At 40.8% G+C, this 17,923-nt stretch overlaps 2 protein-coding genes across 3 annotated transcripts; both read left to right on the top strand.

Annotated features, from left to right (window-relative positions):
* The first annotated feature begins 468 nt into the window (after positions 1-468).
* Positions 469-5,908, top strand: LOC117808440 (splicing factor U2AF 35 kDa subunit-like). The gene is made up of 8 exons (XM_034678195.1): positions 469-594; positions 1,842-1,929; positions 2,588-2,654; positions 3,553-3,602; positions 3,807-3,905; positions 4,443-4,576; positions 5,435-5,527; positions 5,610-5,908. The coding sequence occupies exons 1-8, from the start codon at positions 551-553 to the stop codon at positions 5,722-5,724; spliced, it is 690 nt and encodes a 229-aa protein (XP_034534086.1). The 5' UTR covers positions 469-550; the 3' UTR covers positions 5,725-5,908.
* Positions 5,909-7,374: 1,466 nt separating this feature from the next.
* cbsa (cystathionine beta-synthase a) lies at positions 7,375-16,878 on the top strand. Of its 2 annotated transcripts, XM_034677962.1 has the most exons (15): positions 7,384-7,504; positions 11,176-11,474; positions 11,799-11,905; positions 12,098-12,232; positions 12,337-12,416; positions 13,126-13,330; positions 13,419-13,510; positions 13,590-13,715; positions 13,801-13,885; positions 13,967-14,072; positions 14,575-14,652; positions 14,736-14,870; positions 14,958-15,066; positions 15,191-15,275; positions 16,000-16,878. In XM_034677962.1, exons 2-15 carry the CDS (start codon positions 11,182-11,184, stop codon positions 16,131-16,133), a joined length of 1,770 nt encoding a protein of 589 aa, XP_034533853.1. In that variant the 5' UTR covers positions 7,384-7,504; positions 11,176-11,181; the 3' UTR covers positions 16,134-16,878. The 2 variants fall into 2 exon arrangements, with proteins under 2 accessions (XP_034533854.1, XP_034533853.1); XM_034677963.1 differs by lacking the exon at positions 16,000-16,878 and having other exon boundaries at positions 7,375-7,503; positions 11,174-11,474; positions 15,191-15,283.
* The last annotated feature ends 1,045 nt before the right edge of the window (positions 16,879-17,923 follow it).

Here is a 17,923-nt window from a genome sequence, read left to right as displayed (position 1 = left end):
ATTTGACAGGAAAGGTTGTTGCAGCAACCAAGACATAAGTACAATCAAGAAAAAGTTCCAATTAGTAAAAAATAAAAATAGATAAATAAAGACAGAATACAATTTAGATATATACAATGTTACAAATGGAATTTAGATAAATACAACTGTTAATGGATTAAATAGTAGTAATGACAGGCAGTATTAAAAATGTTTCAGTAGTGACATGTTGTGTTTATGGTTGGTAATGACAGATTAAGCAACATAATAAATAAATATTGATATTTAGTATGACCATAAGTTGTAGCAATCATTATATTATATTATATTATATTATATTATATTATATTATATTATATTATATTATATTATATTATGTTATATTATACTGTTATAGTTATAGTTAGTGAGAATAATATTGCTTGAAAAAAAGGGAAAAGGTTTTATTTCATGGAACAACAGCGCCCCCGTGAGGCCTCAAGGGTCAACTACTACTGGAGTAGTCAGATGAAACAGCGCATGCGCTCCCCGTTTACGTTATGACGTTCCGCATCACGTCTACTAGCCGAAAATGGCGGAGTACCTGGCATCCATTTTCGGCACAGAGAAAGACAAGTAAGTTTTAATACACGTTTCCGTTATTCTGCAGGTAAAGGAGAGGAGTTATAAAGAGTGTGTTTGCAGCGGCTCTTCAGAGTCTCGTGCGGGGCTCAGTGTGACTCCACAGAGCTCCAGAATCATCTAGAGAAGCTAGCTGTAGCACGAGGAAGCTAACTGTGAGCTAACGCATTGAATGAAACTCAGGAAGGAACCTTAGCTAACCTGCAGCTGTGTGTCCTCCTGATGTGCACCATAATGTGACATTTCTGACACAAAGTGAGGAGTCTGTTCATGAAGGTGTGAGCACAGAGGCACGTTCTGTAGTTCATTATCTGTCTCAGTGAATAAACGAGCTTGTTAGCTTGTTCCCAGCCTGCTGAGGATGCTTGTTTAGTTCTGTTCCACCGGTGGAGAGCAGCAAACAGCAAACAACACCTCCTGAAGTGTGGAGGAGAATGTGCTGCATGGAGTAAATAACACAGATTATTGTTTAGATGTTGTTCTTTGTAAGGGGTGTGTCAGAAAGTAGGCTAACAAGAGTGTGACTAGAAAACATCAGGCATGTACCTGAGTTAAATCCAGTCAAATAGGAGGTAACTCAGGTATTCTACTGTTATATCATAATAATATAAGTGTATCTATTAAATATCACTCTATCAAATACAGGAATATTAGAGCACGTTTAAGGATGACATGAGAAGAAATATGTATCAATTAATTCCAATAAATAAAGGTCAAACATGAATATTTTTATCATTGTTACATTTTTATTTACATCTCATTTTTTTATTTCTTTCTTCTTTAATTTGTCTCTTATTTTCTGCTATTTATTATTCTTGTATTACTACTTACTTGCTGCAACAAACAAATTTAATATAATAATTATAACTTTATTAATCTTCTTAAATATCTTTACATTTTTTAACATTTTTATTTACATCTAGATTTCTTCCTCCTTTAATGAATCTCTTAATTTTGTCTTTATTCATACTACATTTTTTCTGCTATTTATTATTCTTTAACTACCACTTCCTTGCTGCAACAAACACATTTAATATAACAATAATATTATTTATTTATACAAAACAAATGTGCTTTGACAAACAAAGCGTGGCAGAAATTCAGGAGGATGCCAAAATAAACACTGAACCAGGATGAATTGTTTTGTCACATGTTTGTCACATCCTGATGTTTCATCTTGCAACAAATAAAACACAACAAAAGCTTTGAGTTTCATAACATTGTGTCTTCTTTTCTTCCAGGGTCAATTGTTCGTTCTATTTTAAAATCGGAGCCTGCAGACATGGAGACCGCTGCTCGAGATTGCACAACAAACCAACCTTCAGCCAGGTGAGGATCCCGCCAAGAGAATATAACAGCTTTATTATGATTGTTTAATCAAAGAATGAATGATTCAGCCTTCACAGACAGATCTCTCACAGGAGCAACCTTGGGTTCAGTGTGTTGCTCAAACACTCCGACTCTGCTGCCATGAGTAAGCATGTTGTGTCTCAGTGTCGGCCTGTTTTGCTTGGCGTCAGACCTGAGAGTGAAACGTTTGTTGAAGCATGAGTAGCTGGTACACATGGTGTTCAACACAAACCATCACAAGACATGAGAATGTTGTTAATGTTTGAGAAAGGTCGCTTCAAGTAGACCTCTTCTAGTTTGTCATTTCTTCTTTAATGCTGCAGCTTGTGATTTCATTAGATTGGACTTTTCAGATTAGAGGAGGTTATTCTGAAATTCAATCATCTCATGCATGAAGTGGAGCAAACATATGTGAGCCTGCTGTAATCCAGGCTGGTTTACAAGCCTTTAAAACTCAGGGGGGGGCTGCAGTTTAGTTTAACTCAAAATGAACTATCACTGACATTCATACGTCACTGTTTTATCCTCAGTTTTAGATTATTTGTGCATTCAAGACTTGTCTCCAGAAATAGCTTCAAGTTAGACATTCATGAAAGATCCCTGTCTGATTACATGCTGTGTGTTTCTCCTCCTGCAGACCATCTTGATCCAAAACATCTACCGTAACCCCCAGAACAGCGCACAGACGGCCGACGCTTCCCGCTGTAAGTCAAACATCTGTCAGCAACCACTCTCTCTGCCTCCAAAGAGTCTCCTCACATGTAGCAGCAGGTGTGAGGTGCCGCGTCTGCCAATTATCCTAACGCAAATATTTATTCATTCACTTACTATCACTTCAAACCAACAAACACACACACACACACACCTGCTTCTGATGCGCGATGTGATCAACAATTCACAGCCTGGTGTTGCTCTCATGAGTCACAGAGCTGTCGTAAGTATCTGAATACAAACAAACAGTGCCGCCTGTGCTGATTGTGGTAGAATACTTGAAACAGTGTGTTGTGGAGCTGAAGCAGTCCCTCTAACCTCTGGTAAAAGAAAGCAGAATGGTTGACAGGGTCTTCTGCGACCTTTAACCTCTGGATTCTGCTCGTTCTGCTGATTCCTCTCATAAAACTGAAAGTAGAAACATGTCCTCTGCATCATTCCCTGGTGATAAAACAACCACATGCTGTTTGCTGTGATCTAGAGTTGAACTTCTGTACAGCTTTGGTATCAGATCCTTCATTTTGCTGGTGTTAAAAGCTTACTCCCTGTTTGTTGTCTTTGCTTTACATCTAAAAGTTTCACACTCAAAGTTTGTTCATCTTTGTTTAGTAAAAAAACATGTCAAAAAGAGGTCTCATAGTTTTCCTCCTGAACTTAAAGCACAAAGTTGTTTTCTAGGAGAGAACATTGCCACACTTTTAGAAGTAAAAGCCTTTAGTTACATGAAGGTTAAGAGGGGATCAACTCTAGCCATTAACAGAGAGGACTGTTTTTCCTCCAGCAAATAACTCTCTACATGCACTAAATGTTAAAGCAAGAAGCATCTTGTGTTCAAAGACTGTCTTCACTGTATCTCTGTCTTTAACCGCCCCCTGTGTTGACTGTCTCTAGGTGCTGTCAGCGATGTAGAAATGCAGGAGCACTACGACGAGTTCTTCGAGGTGAGTGACCATCGGGGTGCCAGTGGGTCGCCCTAATTCCACATACCGCCCGACGTGACGTAAAAAGCTGTGTTTGCACTCTGATGTTGCAGAAAATAAGATCCATTAAAGAGTGAAGACTTACACAACAGCTGCACTGTGACTGTGAAACGAGGTGTGTGGTTTTAGGTGGTGTAATTTGTCTTGTCTGTCTTCTCCTCGCAGGAAGTGTTCACGGAGATGGAGGAGAAGTACGGGGAGGTGGAGGAGATGAACGTGTGCGATAACTTGGGAGACCACCTAGTCGGCAATGTCTACGTAAAGGTCCGTCATGTCCCTTCAAAATTTGTATTTCTGCTGTGTTTGTCTTGCGTTTTGTCTCGTCATCTCTGCTTCGTCTCCTCATGAGGCCTTGTCAACAGACGTGTGTGTTTAGGGAGGAGCGTAGCACCCGCCCATTGTTAAACACCAACACAGACACACAGTGACCTTAAATGACACCATAACATAATCTGTCTAATCAGCTTAGACTCAGATTAAACTTTTAGATTGTTCTGGAAACCCTGAAGGAGACTACATTTTACTTGACCATGTTTAGAATCACAGGGTCCTTAAAACAGGTCATTAATGTGGTTTTCACTTTGTAACATACTAAAGTGACTAACTGTGGATCATTAGAGAAGTTCATGTCAACAAAGTCCTGACAAAGAAGTTTGTAAAGGACAGAAACCTTCCTTTTCCTGCATCGTGGATCATTTGATGATCAGTTTTTGAGTCCACTCTCCGGTGAAGTTTTTATATTTGTAACATGAGTCCAAATAAAATGACCTAAACCTTGGTGTGTTTATTTTCTGTGTGCAGTTTCGGCGCGAGGAGGACGCAGAGAAAGCAGTCATGGACCTAAACAACCGCTGGTTTAACGCCCAGCCCATTCACGCAGAGCTCTCCCCCGTCACCGACTTCAGGGAAGCTTGCTGTCGTCAGTATGAAATGGGGTGAGTGATTCGAGTCTTTCTTATTAGTGACAGGAAGACAAAAGAAGCAGCACCTCTTCTCTGAGTCCAGCAGAAAAAAGGAACATTTGCAGTCTTGTTTGTTGAAGCATTTCAAATTGACTTTTGAGAACTTTCTCGGACAGTTGAAGTTATATTGTGAGCAGCTGTGGAATCTCAACTGTTTCCATGAACCATGAGCCTCCCCTCCTGTCCTGTGGTATTGATACATAACTATGAATCACTGCTGCTGCCAAAACAGTCCAGCTGTCAGCCAAATCCTTCATTTGATCTAGTAAAATAATTTGGTTTTGGCAGCTCAGAGTCAAGACAGTCCAACACCGAGCTTCAGTGTCCATACTGTGAGGTGAGAACCAGAGCAGCAGCAGGTCCAGTACATAATAAGAACACATCGTGCTTCACGTGAGGGCGAAATGGAAGCCTGGATGCTCAGCTTTGCACTGAGAACCTGTGTCAGGTAAATTATGCCATGCCAGCAGAGAGATAAAAGTGTCCTCTGCACACAGCCTGCACGTGTCCCTCTGCAAGCTACTGAAAAGTTAGCAGCTGCAGGAGCTCAGCGTGAGTTACTAGCGTTTTTTGAAATGCAAAGATAAACTTTGTCCTCGCAGCGTGTGAGGAGACTTCACTTCTTCTCATTTATGAGCGCTCTCGTGTTTTTCCATTGGAGCTGAGCCTGTTTGCTCTGCCAATGATAGGGTAGACTCAGAGTGTGGGGGGTGATAGAGATCAGATGTTTTACTTGGTGGGCTGGCATGCTCCTCAGCATGTGTTGGAGAGTTTTTCCTCCGCTCCACCAGATTTTAACCCTTAATGTGCTTTTTTTTCTCTTCTCCACAGAGAGTGCACCAGAGGTGGATTCTGCAACTTTATGCATCTGAAACCCATCTCACGGGAACTTCGAAGGGAGCTGTATGGCCGTCGCAGGAAAAGGTATGCACATTTCTAATCATAGCTGTAATGTTTGAGCATCCTTAAGAATTTGAAGCCTGATCTTGTACGTCTCTCTTGCCAGGCATCGCTCTCGCTCGCGCTCCCGTGAACGACGCTCTCGCTCCAGGGACCGAAGACGAGAACGGCCAACCGAGAGGCGGAGATCGAGGGACCGAGAGCGCTCTGGGAGATTCTAAAGGAAGACAAGACTGACCTGATGTCCTACCAAATCCCTCCACCCTCAGACCCAGCAGTGATGACAAAGTTATTTTCTCTTTTTTTTTTTTGTTGGTGAATTGTTGGAAGTGTTTTTCTTTTATTCCCTTTTTTTAAGACGAGCTTGTGTCGCTTTCTCAATAAAAACAGATTTGTAATTCTGCACAGCCCGTACCTACCTGCTTTGATTACATAAGCTTATTGCTATGAGTAGACCTTTTATATGAGTCAAGTTTGTTATGATATGAACCGCTTAGTCAGGCTGAGCTACAATATTACCCAGAAGAATTTGGTCTCATTAATTCTCTGAGTGGAACAGAAACATTTTTCAAAGCTGAGAATCGTTTAGGATAAATGTTGAATATCTGATTGTACTACTTAAAGTATGTTATTGAAATGTAGTGACTCAGCAAGTGCTTCACCCAGTTTTGAAACACCCCAATTTTTAAAAATGGTCAAACAACCTTGTTTAGAGCCACCTTATCGATCTCACCTTACCTATTTTAGTCTAATTACAATCACAGCGGCCACATTCAAATAACACTGTAGACAGGATATCAGTGATGCAGTTCATAGTAAATGGGTGCATAAAACTATAAACTTAAAAACCTAGACAAATAATCTGTTCATATGTTCCTTACTGTCATGCTTACTTGCATTTTTTTTACAATGTGACTGATGCAACATTCACTTAAGCTCCATCAGCCTGTTGTCTGCCTTTCACACACTTCCTCTGTTTTCATAAAGCACTCTAATGAAAGCAAAGCCTGTCTGACACATATATTTGCTTTGCGTTATTCAAACAGCTATAAATCTGACTCATTTAATTAAAATCTAATTTTGTTTTCAGAGAAGTGTAGATTTTATTTGTTTTGATGAAGAATTCAGTGCACTTCATATTAGGTGAAGGTTCTCTGATTAATTCAAGATTAAAGAAAGCTTTATTGACAGTAAGGACAATAAATATATCAACCTAAACGTATCTAAAAAGTCTAAATAAAAATAGAAATACTATCTGTACAAAGAAAGGTATAGCAGTACTTTTAAAGACATGAAATAAGTTGAATTAACCTAACCAGAGTGCACATTTGGTAGATTAATATAATAAAAGATGTTATGGAATAAATTACAATATTGCACATGGTTATTGAGGTATTGTACCAGAAATCAAAGATGGTTATAACACTCCATCTAAAAAGGAAAAGAGTGGCTGTCAACAAAGCTGTAATGTAAGTATTTTGGAAATGTTTTTTAAAGATTAAACCTGCACTTTAAGTTTGCACATGTTACCAAACTTAGTATAACACGCATGTAAAGTGGTTTTAACCCACCATTTCTAACTCTTAAAGTGTGTTTTTAATAACCCTGAGTGGTTACGTGAATACATTTGGAGTAACACACTAAGCATGAGAAGTTCTCATGATGGCACATGCGTCAAAGTCCGCCCCGCGTGTGTGTGTGTTTTGTCAGTAAAAGGTAAACATATGTTGCCGTCTACTTTAACACGCCGCTTTCCCAAAACCTTATTGAGAAATCTCCTCTCTGGTTGGCTGATCGCTCCAAACAGACGCCCTCGTTGCAGCCAATCAGGGCGAGCCTCTAAACTTTACGCACGTCCCCCCTCGCTCGGTCCACGTGCTGCGTAAAACCGTTGTCTTTGTCAGAGGCTGCTCACTCCGAGGTGGTGCATTGTGGAAGCGTGAACATCGGGGTCATCTGTGATTTTTCCACACACGTTTCGGGCATCTTTGACTCAGCAGGTAGGTTAGAAACGAAGAGAGAGACAAAAACAACCCGAGAATGAGAGATGGAGACATTTGGCACACGTGGTATTTGACGTTTGGTGACCGATAGACGCTCCACGGACGCTGTTTCTGATGCAACATTGTACCTGCGTAGTTGCGGCTTTTTCTCTGACTATTTGCCTGATAATTTAAACCTAATATACCTCTGTTTATTTGCAGCACACGGTAAGCGTTACATTTATTATTTTTATATCATTTATCGCGCAGTTATGTCCATAATCTGCATTTTCTCTCTCATCCAATCAGTGCGTATTTGTCCTTGAGGTTTATAATAACGCGTAATGCATATGTCGGTATGCAATTCCTCTGATTTATGATCAAACCTGCTTTTATTTCACCCTTTCGTTCATATGACACATATCTGGCGGATGTTATTGCTCATGCAGTTATTTTATTGGGCTGTGAGGAAGTATGAAGCTTATCTATCCATTATTCTTATCGATGAATAGCTGACTTTCATATCAGATAGTAGTGAAAAGATCATTGCATGCCTCACTGGCCAAGTCTAAAATATATTTCTATTATTATTTTGCAACTTTGGTCCAATTAAGATTATTTTCTCTTTTTGAAGGGGGTTCTAGTCAGGACAGTCAGCTGCAAAAAAAGACACAAAGTTGCAGACACAGACACACAGGTGCACAAAGTAAAAGTCGAACAAGTAATATATATATTTATCTAATATATTTGAGCAACCAGCCTCATTGTTTAGTCGATTAATCGCTTGGTCTAAGCATGTTTGAAGACGTCCAGGAGAGCTGGTTGTATCACACAGAGCTTCAGAACACACCTCCTGAGATTATTTACTTTTGGGCAAATTTACGCATTATCAGGATTTAGAACTCGGATTAAGTTTCAAATATTTAGTCGATTAAATTAATCAATGGCTGATTTAGTACCGAATGTTGTATCTTGATCCCTCCTCAGACTTTTCCATCAACCCAATGGTTTTATTAAGTTAACATTGATGCCCTATAGTGTGGCTTCCTGTCCATGTGGTGCATTTTTAGATGTCCATGCCTGCACTTCTACATTGTGTGTCCCCCTCGCAACATTCCTGCTTTTCACATTTAGCCCACCATTTGTTATGGGTGAGTGACTATCTATAGTTTGCTCTCCCCACAGCTGATACTGTGCTTGTGTTTGTTGCTGGCGGATCAATTAACAAACCAGCACTTTCACAAATGCATTTTTCCATAGCATTAATCTATAAGAGCTGCTGTTCTTTCAGAGTTGTGAACATACCAGTGCAGATTAGAAATGCTCTAATTTAAGCTGATAACTAAATCTGATTAGGTGAGAATGTTCTGGGGATTTTCAGTAGTTTTGGTTCGGTGTCAACGGGTTCACATCAGGTGATTAATTTTTCTTTTCCCAGCCTGGGAGATTTCGAAGGATTTTTTTTCGTGGCATGTGTTGCAAACTACACACAACTGAACTTTTTCCTCATTAAATCCTCCTGGACGTCTCCTCTGCCTGGGCTTATTGCCACATGTGCTTTTAGGGAGGATCATATTCTCCTCCCCTTAAACCCTGCAAGGCAGCCACATACCTCCAACCCTTTCCCACATTAACCACAGCAGTTGTAGGCTGTGAAACCTTAACCAGTAACTTGGCCACACAGGTCTGGTGTCAAGAGCGTGAGCTGCATGTGGGCGGGAGAGAAAGGTTAACACCTGGGATCAGTTTCTGCACCTTTGTTGATGCGAGATACAAATCAAGAAAAGTCTCTGTTTGCAGTGATTTCTGGAGTCAGATTCTGAACATTTTATTTACTGGTGCGTCACTAACTCTGAAGCAACACATCCCAGGGCAGTTTCTCTCTCCCATGCAGAGCTGTTTGCTTAAGGGGATGTAGTCGGATCACAGGGTCTGAACTGCTGGAGTCTAAGAGGGGGCCCGGGTTTGAAACAGCTGGCCTCTGTGTGTGCATTGTGTATTAGTGAAGGTTCATGTGCTGCTAGGTCTAGCAGACAGGGGGGCAATAAAGGATGTTTTTACAAGTGGAGCAACCATTTGTGGAAAGTGAAGGGTTGGAAAGTATCTGATGTGTTTGTGCACCTGAGATTTTCCCCTTTAGTGCTGCAACTTTTAAAATACCTGCAATAAAGCAGCATGAGATGCTCTGCATAGTTAGGGTTGCAACAAAACACCAATATGGATCAATATATGTTAATATCTGATGATCTAAGAGTTCAGAATATTTGATGCAAAGGAAAAATTAGATCAAGATCATCATCTCATGGAACAAGACAGACATATTGTCCGATCAGTAGAAAAAATGTCGTATTTATCAGAGGCCACTTTTGGAGATTGTGTTGTGATCATAATAATCAATCAATCTTGTGGTTTCACTACTTTTCATGATTTACCAAACTCAAGATAAGGTTAAACTCTAAGGCACTAAAAAATACATAAACAAAAACTGTAGTAATAGCAAGATAACAGAAAGTAATGACATTGAAACCTTTTTTTTAATTTAAATATTGTTGCTATTTGTCCAAATCCTCCTTTATAAGAATAATCCCAGTCTTATCTTTTTAAAAAAACAGATTTTGATAACATATCATCTTGCGGCTGTCTTACTGTTTGGTTTACAGTCATAAAAATAATAACGATAATAATAATGAAACTGTTTATGGTTTTCCTTTAGTACACTCAGACTGCTCATATTCATCTCCCTGTTTTCTGGGACTCCAGCCAAAGATAACATGTAGTTACACATTTGTGACTTTTACAACACTTTATAACTTAACAACCAATCATTGAGTCATTTTAGGTTTATGTTCATTAACACAGAGATAACCCGAGAACACTGAGGTGGAACATACAGGTAGGTCTGTGAATGTGAATGTGAACCCTCAGCATTCATAGAAAAGTGTTTCCTTCAAATTCTTGTAGTATGACTCAACATGACTCTCTGTTTGTAATTCCTCTAAAGCCTACTACTCTTGTAATACGTGTCCTTGTTTGGTTGAACAGTGATGAATGATGCAACATCAGCTGCGGCGAAGTCAGTCAAACACATGGGGCTTCCTGTGTTCTCACTTCTGTTTCTCAGGTAGCACGGAGTAAATCTGAATCAACCTGGCTAATTTGTTTGATCATCATGACTTAGTTACACAATAAACAGGGCTGAAAACGTGTTGTTCTGCCAGATGATAGTGCTTTTATTTCTGTTAGTGATTATATGACTCAGCATTAATAGAAGAAAGGAGCGGTTCATTGTTTGTTTTCTTACTGGTCCTGCTTGCGTAACAATTTGGCAATCTATTAAGGGGTTTAACTTCTGCTTTTTTTCTGTCTCTTTTTGATTTTTGTGCTTTCTTTGGTAAAGTTAAGTCTAATTCTCTGCGGTTCATTCATCAAACAGTCTCTCTCCAGGTCCTTGATACTTTGCAAAAGACTGCTGAAATGTTTTCAAGTACAAAAAGTTTTCTTACTCTTGTTTATTTACTTTTTGATAAGATATTCCCAGAGTTAGAAATGTGCCCTGATAACGTTCTCGTACAGCTCCCACACCACTGAACAGAGCATGAACCTACCTGTGTTTTTCTCCCCTTTAAAACATGTTTTTTTGGCGCAAATTGAAGTAATTGAAAGTCTGTAACTCCTTTGTTTCCTTCAGGTTAAGTCATGCCGTCCGTTCCTTCTACCAAAGAGGCCGTGGTCATGCCCCCCGTGTGCCCCCACTCTGCCAAGCTGCTCAGCCATGCCAACGGAGACTCAAAACTCCACGAGGGCCCGTTCCCGCTGAACGGGGTCGACAAGCTGCACTCAGTTGAACCAGAAGAAACCAACAGGACCATTCAGATCAACACAAAGAATGCCAGTCCTGAGAGGAAATGGATCCGGCCTGACCTCCCAAGCCGGTGCAAGTGGAGCCTGGGAGCTTCAAAAGCTGACAGTCCTCACAAACAAGTTCCACGGTGATTAAAAATTGAACATGTGTGAACATTTGAATGTGCTGTTAACATCAGTAGACTCAAGTATTAACCTTTAGGAGTTGTTCCTTTGTTAAAGCAGTGGAGACATGTTTCTTTTTACTCCTACAACCAGACAAACGGTGGTGATTAAGCTCCTCAAACCAGTGCAACAAGTGCAAACAAGCATTATTATCTTCTCTTTGTGGTCGTGGGCGTAACATGTATCGTGTTACGTTCATGTGTTTTATCTCTGCAGGCCACAAAGTAGTATCTCTGATCCTGTATCTCTTCTCTGAAACTTTGTCTCCTCCATCTTTTTCCCGTCAGAAATGTTGCTCCCACCATCCTCCCAAACATCCTGCACAGGATCGGAGACACTCCCTTGGTACGCATCAACAAGATCCCCAAAGCCTTTGGACTCAAATGTGAAATATGTGAGTCACCCAGAGCACAAGTTCAGACACATTCTCACACCAGCCAGGCAATTTGGCTGTTTATTATGAAATTTATTATGAGTTATTGACACCATGGACACATTGAGACAATCCAGGATGTTTCTCTGTAACATTTAAACATTGTGTAATCAAACTGTCATTTACACTGTTGTTTCTCTTGTGTGTTTTTAGTGGCAAAGTGCGAGTACTTCAATGCGGGCGGTAGTGTCAAGGACAGGATCAGCCTGCGGATGGTGGAGGACGCAGAGAGAGCTGGACTCCTCAAACCTGGGGACACTATCATAGAGCCCACATCTGGAAACACTGGTAATGACGTCCACGTGTTGCTTTGAGGGGGAAGATAAATAAAGGTATAGATAATGCAGGAGGGTCATTAAACTTCTTTGTGTTGTCTTCTTTCTTTTTTTAAGGGATTGGTTTGGCCCTGGCTGCAGCTGTGAAAGGCTACCGCTGCATCATCGTCATGCCGGAGAAAATGAGCATGGAGAAGGTTTGTTTTTGAGTGTTCAAGCTATCTTTTAGCCTTTTGTTGATGAGACAGCTGAGGAAAGACAGAACATGTTGGGGTAGGGAGCGGGGGAAGACATGCAGCAAATGGTTGTAGCTGAAAGTCACATAAGCTACTCCTGCAACAAAGACTAAACCCTCAGGATGTCAAGACAGACCTCTAGGCATTTTTGTGTCTGATAGTATCTGCATTTTATCCAACAGCAGTCCTTATTTCCCAGCAGTCACAAACAACTCATGGTGCTGCGTCACAACTCTGAATCTTTTCATGCTTTAAAAGAAGAAGGCACATGAGTCTCTCTTACAGGACTCTGTAATTAAAATCTGTTGTTTGTTTACAGCAGAGTCTAAGTCCAAACCTGTGCAAACCCCAAGGTCGTAAAACGAACCACATGAACACTCCTCTGTGCAAACATGTTACACAACAAGATAACAACACGACGTGTTTTCTTCATGCAGAGCTTTGAGCTCCAGCGCCTTTATCTCAATTTATTAATAGGAAACTAAACGCCACATTTTAATGGCGTGATTCTCATCTCTCATTATTTTTGAGATAAGCGTATCTCTCAATGCTGAAGCCTGATTGGATGAAAGCAGTTTCTTTTTATGCACAGAGGTTATTATAAAAAAACAGGTAGGATATGAAACATCTAGTTTTTGGAGTGTAATGAGTCTCGTTCTCCTGCACCCAGGTCGATGTCTTGAGAGCTCTCGGAGCCGAGATCGTCCGTACGCCCACCAGCGCTCGCTTTGATTCGCCGGAGTCTCACGTGGGTGTCGCCTGGCGCCTCAAAAATGAGATCCCCAACTCCCACATCCTGGACCAGTACCGCAACCCGAGCAATCCTCTGGCTCACTACGACACCACAGCGGAGGAGATCTTGGAGCAGTGTGACGGTGAGCTCCAAATGCTCATCCTCAGCTCCTGTTATTTTTAATTTTTAACAGTTGACAGATTTCTAATTCTAACTTCTTCCTCTCTCAGGTAAAGTGGACATGCTGGTGGCAGGAGCTGGCACAGGAGGGACCATCACAGGCATCGCCCGCAAACTGAAGGAGCGATGCCCAAACATCAAAGTAAGCATCTCCTCTCTGAACACGACTTAAAAGAAATACAAAACCCAGAGTCTCTTATTGTTCATGCTTCTTCATGCAGATTGTTGGTGTTGACCCTGAAGGCTCCATCCTGGCTGAGCCTGAAGCGCTGAACAAGACTGACAAAACCCAGTACGAGGTGGAGGGCATCGGGTACGACTTCATCCCCACCGTGCTTGACAGATCCGTGAGTCACCTCGTCACCTTGTCTCTCCTAACGTTCCCCCTGCTGATGACCTCTTCATGTAACCTCTCTTTGCTTTTCTCTTCAGGTAATAGACGACTGGTACAAGTCCAACGACGAGGAGTCCTTCAATATGTCTCGCATGCTGATCAGAGACGAGGGCCTGCTCTGCGGTGAGTGCTTACCATGCAGAAAAACACAACACTCCTCCGTGCTTGTTGGACTGTTTTTAATCTTGCTCTTTTGTGTCACAGGAGGAAGCTCTGGGACGGCCATGGCTGCAGCTGTGAATGTGGCCAAAGAGCTGAAGGAGGGCCAGCGCTGCGTAGTCATCCTGCCAGACTCCATTCGTAACTACATGTGAGAATCGAATCCAAAGGGTCTATAAAACGTCTAACAACATCTGGTTTGCATAACATTTCACAGGAATCTCTTTGATACTCATGCAAAGAGTCGGAGTTAAAACAGGCCACAGACTTTACAGAGGATGTGGATGCAGCCTCTTTGTTTCAAAGCTTTAATGCCTGCAGCCTGCATTCTCTCTAACGGCCAGCAGGGGGAGACTCAGAATGAAGCAGAAAATGCGCCCACTTTTCAGATCAGTTATTACTTCAGTAAACATTTTCCTAACAAGTTCATGGTCTCAATCTTTAGTTTTCTCACCTCACATGTATCATATGTTCAATCACTTCAGCGCCCCCATGTGGCCAACTAAGGTAGTAAGATCAGCATGAAGCATCATGTTATAAGTTAAGATGGATGGATTAGTTTGACAGTCAGAGTTTGAGGTCACTTCAGGCTGATTTGTTCTACTAATGAGGAACAACATGAAGATGATGTTGTTGTTGTTTTTCCTCTTCAGGTCTAAGTTCCTGAATGACAAGTGGATGGTGCAGAAGGGCTTCCTGAGCGAGGAGGACCTCATGGTGAAGAAACCATGGTGAGAGTCTCTGAAGGTTAAATCCTCTTCCAGTTTAATTTGTTGTTCGGTGTGAAACCCTCTCACCCCTCTCCCTCCGTCAGGTGGTGGAACCTGAAGCTACAGGGTCTGAACCTGTCCGCCCCCCTCACCGTCCTGCCCACCGTCACCTGCCAGAAGACCATCAAGATCCTGAAGGAGAAGGGCTTCGACCAGGCGCCCGTGGTGGACGAGGCAGGGTGAGGAGAGAGAAGCTTCAAATGCAACATTCACGCTCTGACGGGGCTTGAACTTTGACCTCTCTGTGTGTTCATGTGTGTGTACAGGTTGATCCTAGGCATGGTGACTCTAGGGAACATGTTGGCCTCTATTCTGGCGGGGAAGATCAGGGTGTCCGACCCGGTCAGCAAAGTGCTCTACAAACAGTTCAAACAGGTCAGGCGTGAACACCAGAAGTAGACTTTTGAATATTTAGTAACTGATCCATAACATTGCACGCTGCTTGCTGAGATATTCTATCAAAATATTGATCATTCTTTGATCGTGTTCTCTTTCTTAGATCCGTCTGAATGATAATTTGGGGAAGCTCTCCCGCATCCTGGAGATCGATCACTTTGCTCTCGTGGTACATGAACAGATCCAATGTAAGTAAAACACACACATGCACAGAAATGGAAACATTTACACCCATATGATTACATTTCATTTATAATATCTTAAAGCTTTGGCGCCATCCAGTGGCAAAACAAAGTACATGCATCCTTTCACATTGCGCTGAGTCGTGATGAAATCCTTCTGTTGTGTCTCTCCTCCTGAGTTTGCACGTGCAGGTTTAGTATCTTTCCAAGGTCACTCTGTTGACTGCTGCGTGTGAACACGGCGCTCTGCCGCTCCTTCACGTTCACGATAAGACCGGTGAAGCTCAGTCGGCCGACATGCTACTGATTGTCTCTCCCTGATATGAGAGGGTCAAAGTCCAGCTGCAGAACGTGCATCCTTTCAGAGTAAAAGCTGAAAGGGTGTCACTTTAATTTATAACACAGATTGTAGGTTATCAGTGTTTCCTCTTCCATTCAGAAGCTGCAGTATAAATATCCCTCATTGGATGCTTCATGGAGGAGTGTCAGATCAAAGCTTGGCATGCACATGGTTACCTTTTACATACTGTGTAACTGCTTTTACTGACCTTTTATGAACCCTTGGAAGTTTAACGTTGTCCGACCTGCACTAAAGGAAGTTGGCGTGAATATAAGCCTCCAGGCCTTGCAGTTTATGCAAATAGTTTTTTTATAAACTCTGGGGAAAACAACAAACAAATGAGTTGGTGACACCTCGTTCACCCTCTCTTCGTCACTCCTCTCCCTCCAGATCTGACAGACGGCTCTCCCAGCCTGAAGCAGATGGTTTTCGGCGTAGTGACGGCCGTCGACTTGCTCAACTTCGTCACGGGCCGGGAGAGGAGGGAGCGATCCATGTCAGAGTCCACGGACGAGCTGAACTGAACCACACACTTTCACATTTCTTCCATAAAGATGATAACAAAGGTTTATAAGTCTTACAGATGACAACATAATAATCATGTTATTGATTTACTTTTCCAGCTTTATTCCACTTACAACATTATTGATTCTTTTTGTATGTTTGAGCCTGAGTCTTAAGGAATAATAAGCAAAATACGGTTTACCAATAACTCAACTTGTGATGGGATTACTTGATTATTTTACTTCTTATATTTGCTTGTAATGCTCGAAGCAAATCTTTTGTAAGTTTTAAGTTGTAGAAAGCTTTTAGTTTTGTATCAGGGTCTTAAGTAGACGACTCTGTTTGTTTTTTCTGTCTGGAATATTCATGATTGTATCGCTGTTGCCTTGTGTATCATTCAACTTCAGAAATAAGACAGAATTATATTAAAGCCACATTCATCTCATCCATCAATATAAGATGTGTAGAAGGTTGCTGTATATACGCATATTTTTCTTGCAAGTGCTGCTTCTTATTTCCTGCTTCCTCACTTGTGTATATACGTACACAAAACAAAGAAAATCCAAACGGAGTGTAATCATATTTTTTGAAAAACAGAAAAAAAAAGTCCTCTCCCTTTTATTCTTCCGACACATTGTCTTTGATGTGACTGTAAAGTTGTCTTGCCTATTTAATCTTAGCTCTGTCTGAGAGAAACGTTTTGTATTGCATCATTTTTCCTTAATGAATGTGTATGATTTTAAATAAAGTTTAAAGGAACTCTCACTGTTCTGTTAGTCTCTGTTTTAACTCTGTTGATGCATTAAAGTATCTTAGTTTTAGATTTTAGAAAGAGTGTTGGAATTAAATTCAATTTTAGAGGAAGAAAATGGTGGGCAATATGTATATGTTTTTTCAGTACCTTGAAGGAAAATGTATCACATTGAAATGACAACCCAAAAACACTCATGTATCCCATTTCCCATATATAGAAACGTGCATTAACATAGTTTTTGTTCTCATATAAGTTTATCAAGTATTCTGGCATTGTTATGACTGTTTTGGTGTCCTGAGTTACAGACATCAAAAGTTAGGTTGAGATCTGAAGATTACAATCGAAATTCACTAGTTATCATTGCAAGCGTCAATGATTTCCTATATTCAATTTTTAGATGACAATGAGCATTTAATTGTCACAAATAAACGTCAATTAATGGGGTACACTACTTATTTTAATGGAAAGATGGAGACGAAAAGGTGGAGATAAGCTGAGAAACTCCACATTTTTGTATAAAACATGAAGTCCATCTTGACAAAACATTTTGAAAAACTTTAAGCTCATATGCAGGGAAATATTTTGATTTTATATCAAGCATTACACTTACAGTTGGTAGGAATGGTGTAAAAAACTAAAACAAATTTACATTTAAGAAAACAAATTTACAAAAGTTGAAACACTTACCATATTGAAACAAATTAACATTTCATTTTTACAGAAAGGAAATGTACCAAATATTGGCAGTGATCCAGAAGTGATGGAGTGAGGGGTCATTTAGTTTGTTTTGATGGAGAGAAACCAAACAGAGATTGACATGGTCTACATATAGGACATCCTCAGGTCTCAGAGAGAGGTGTCAGACCTCAGATGAAAAAGCATCATGTGTTGTGAAAAGCTCCTTCATATCTCCACAAAAACTTCATCATGTGTCAGAGTTCAGATGAAACGGCCTCAGACCACATCGCCTCAGACTAAACAGAGTGAAGCTAAAAGGAGTCAGACTCAAAGGTAAAAGTGTTTCATCTTTTGTAAATTTGTTTTCTTAAATGTAAA

The sequence above is a fragment of the Notolabrus celidotus genome, chromosome 24 (genome assembly GCF_009762535.1).
Source record: "Notolabrus celidotus isolate fNotCel1 chromosome 24, fNotCel1.pri, whole genome shotgun sequence".
Classification (NCBI taxonomy): domain Eukaryota; kingdom Metazoa; phylum Chordata; class Actinopteri; order Labriformes; family Labridae; genus Notolabrus; species Notolabrus celidotus.
The sequence above is the reverse complement of the archived record's forward strand: the minus strand, read 5'-3'. Positions and strand labels throughout refer to the sequence as shown.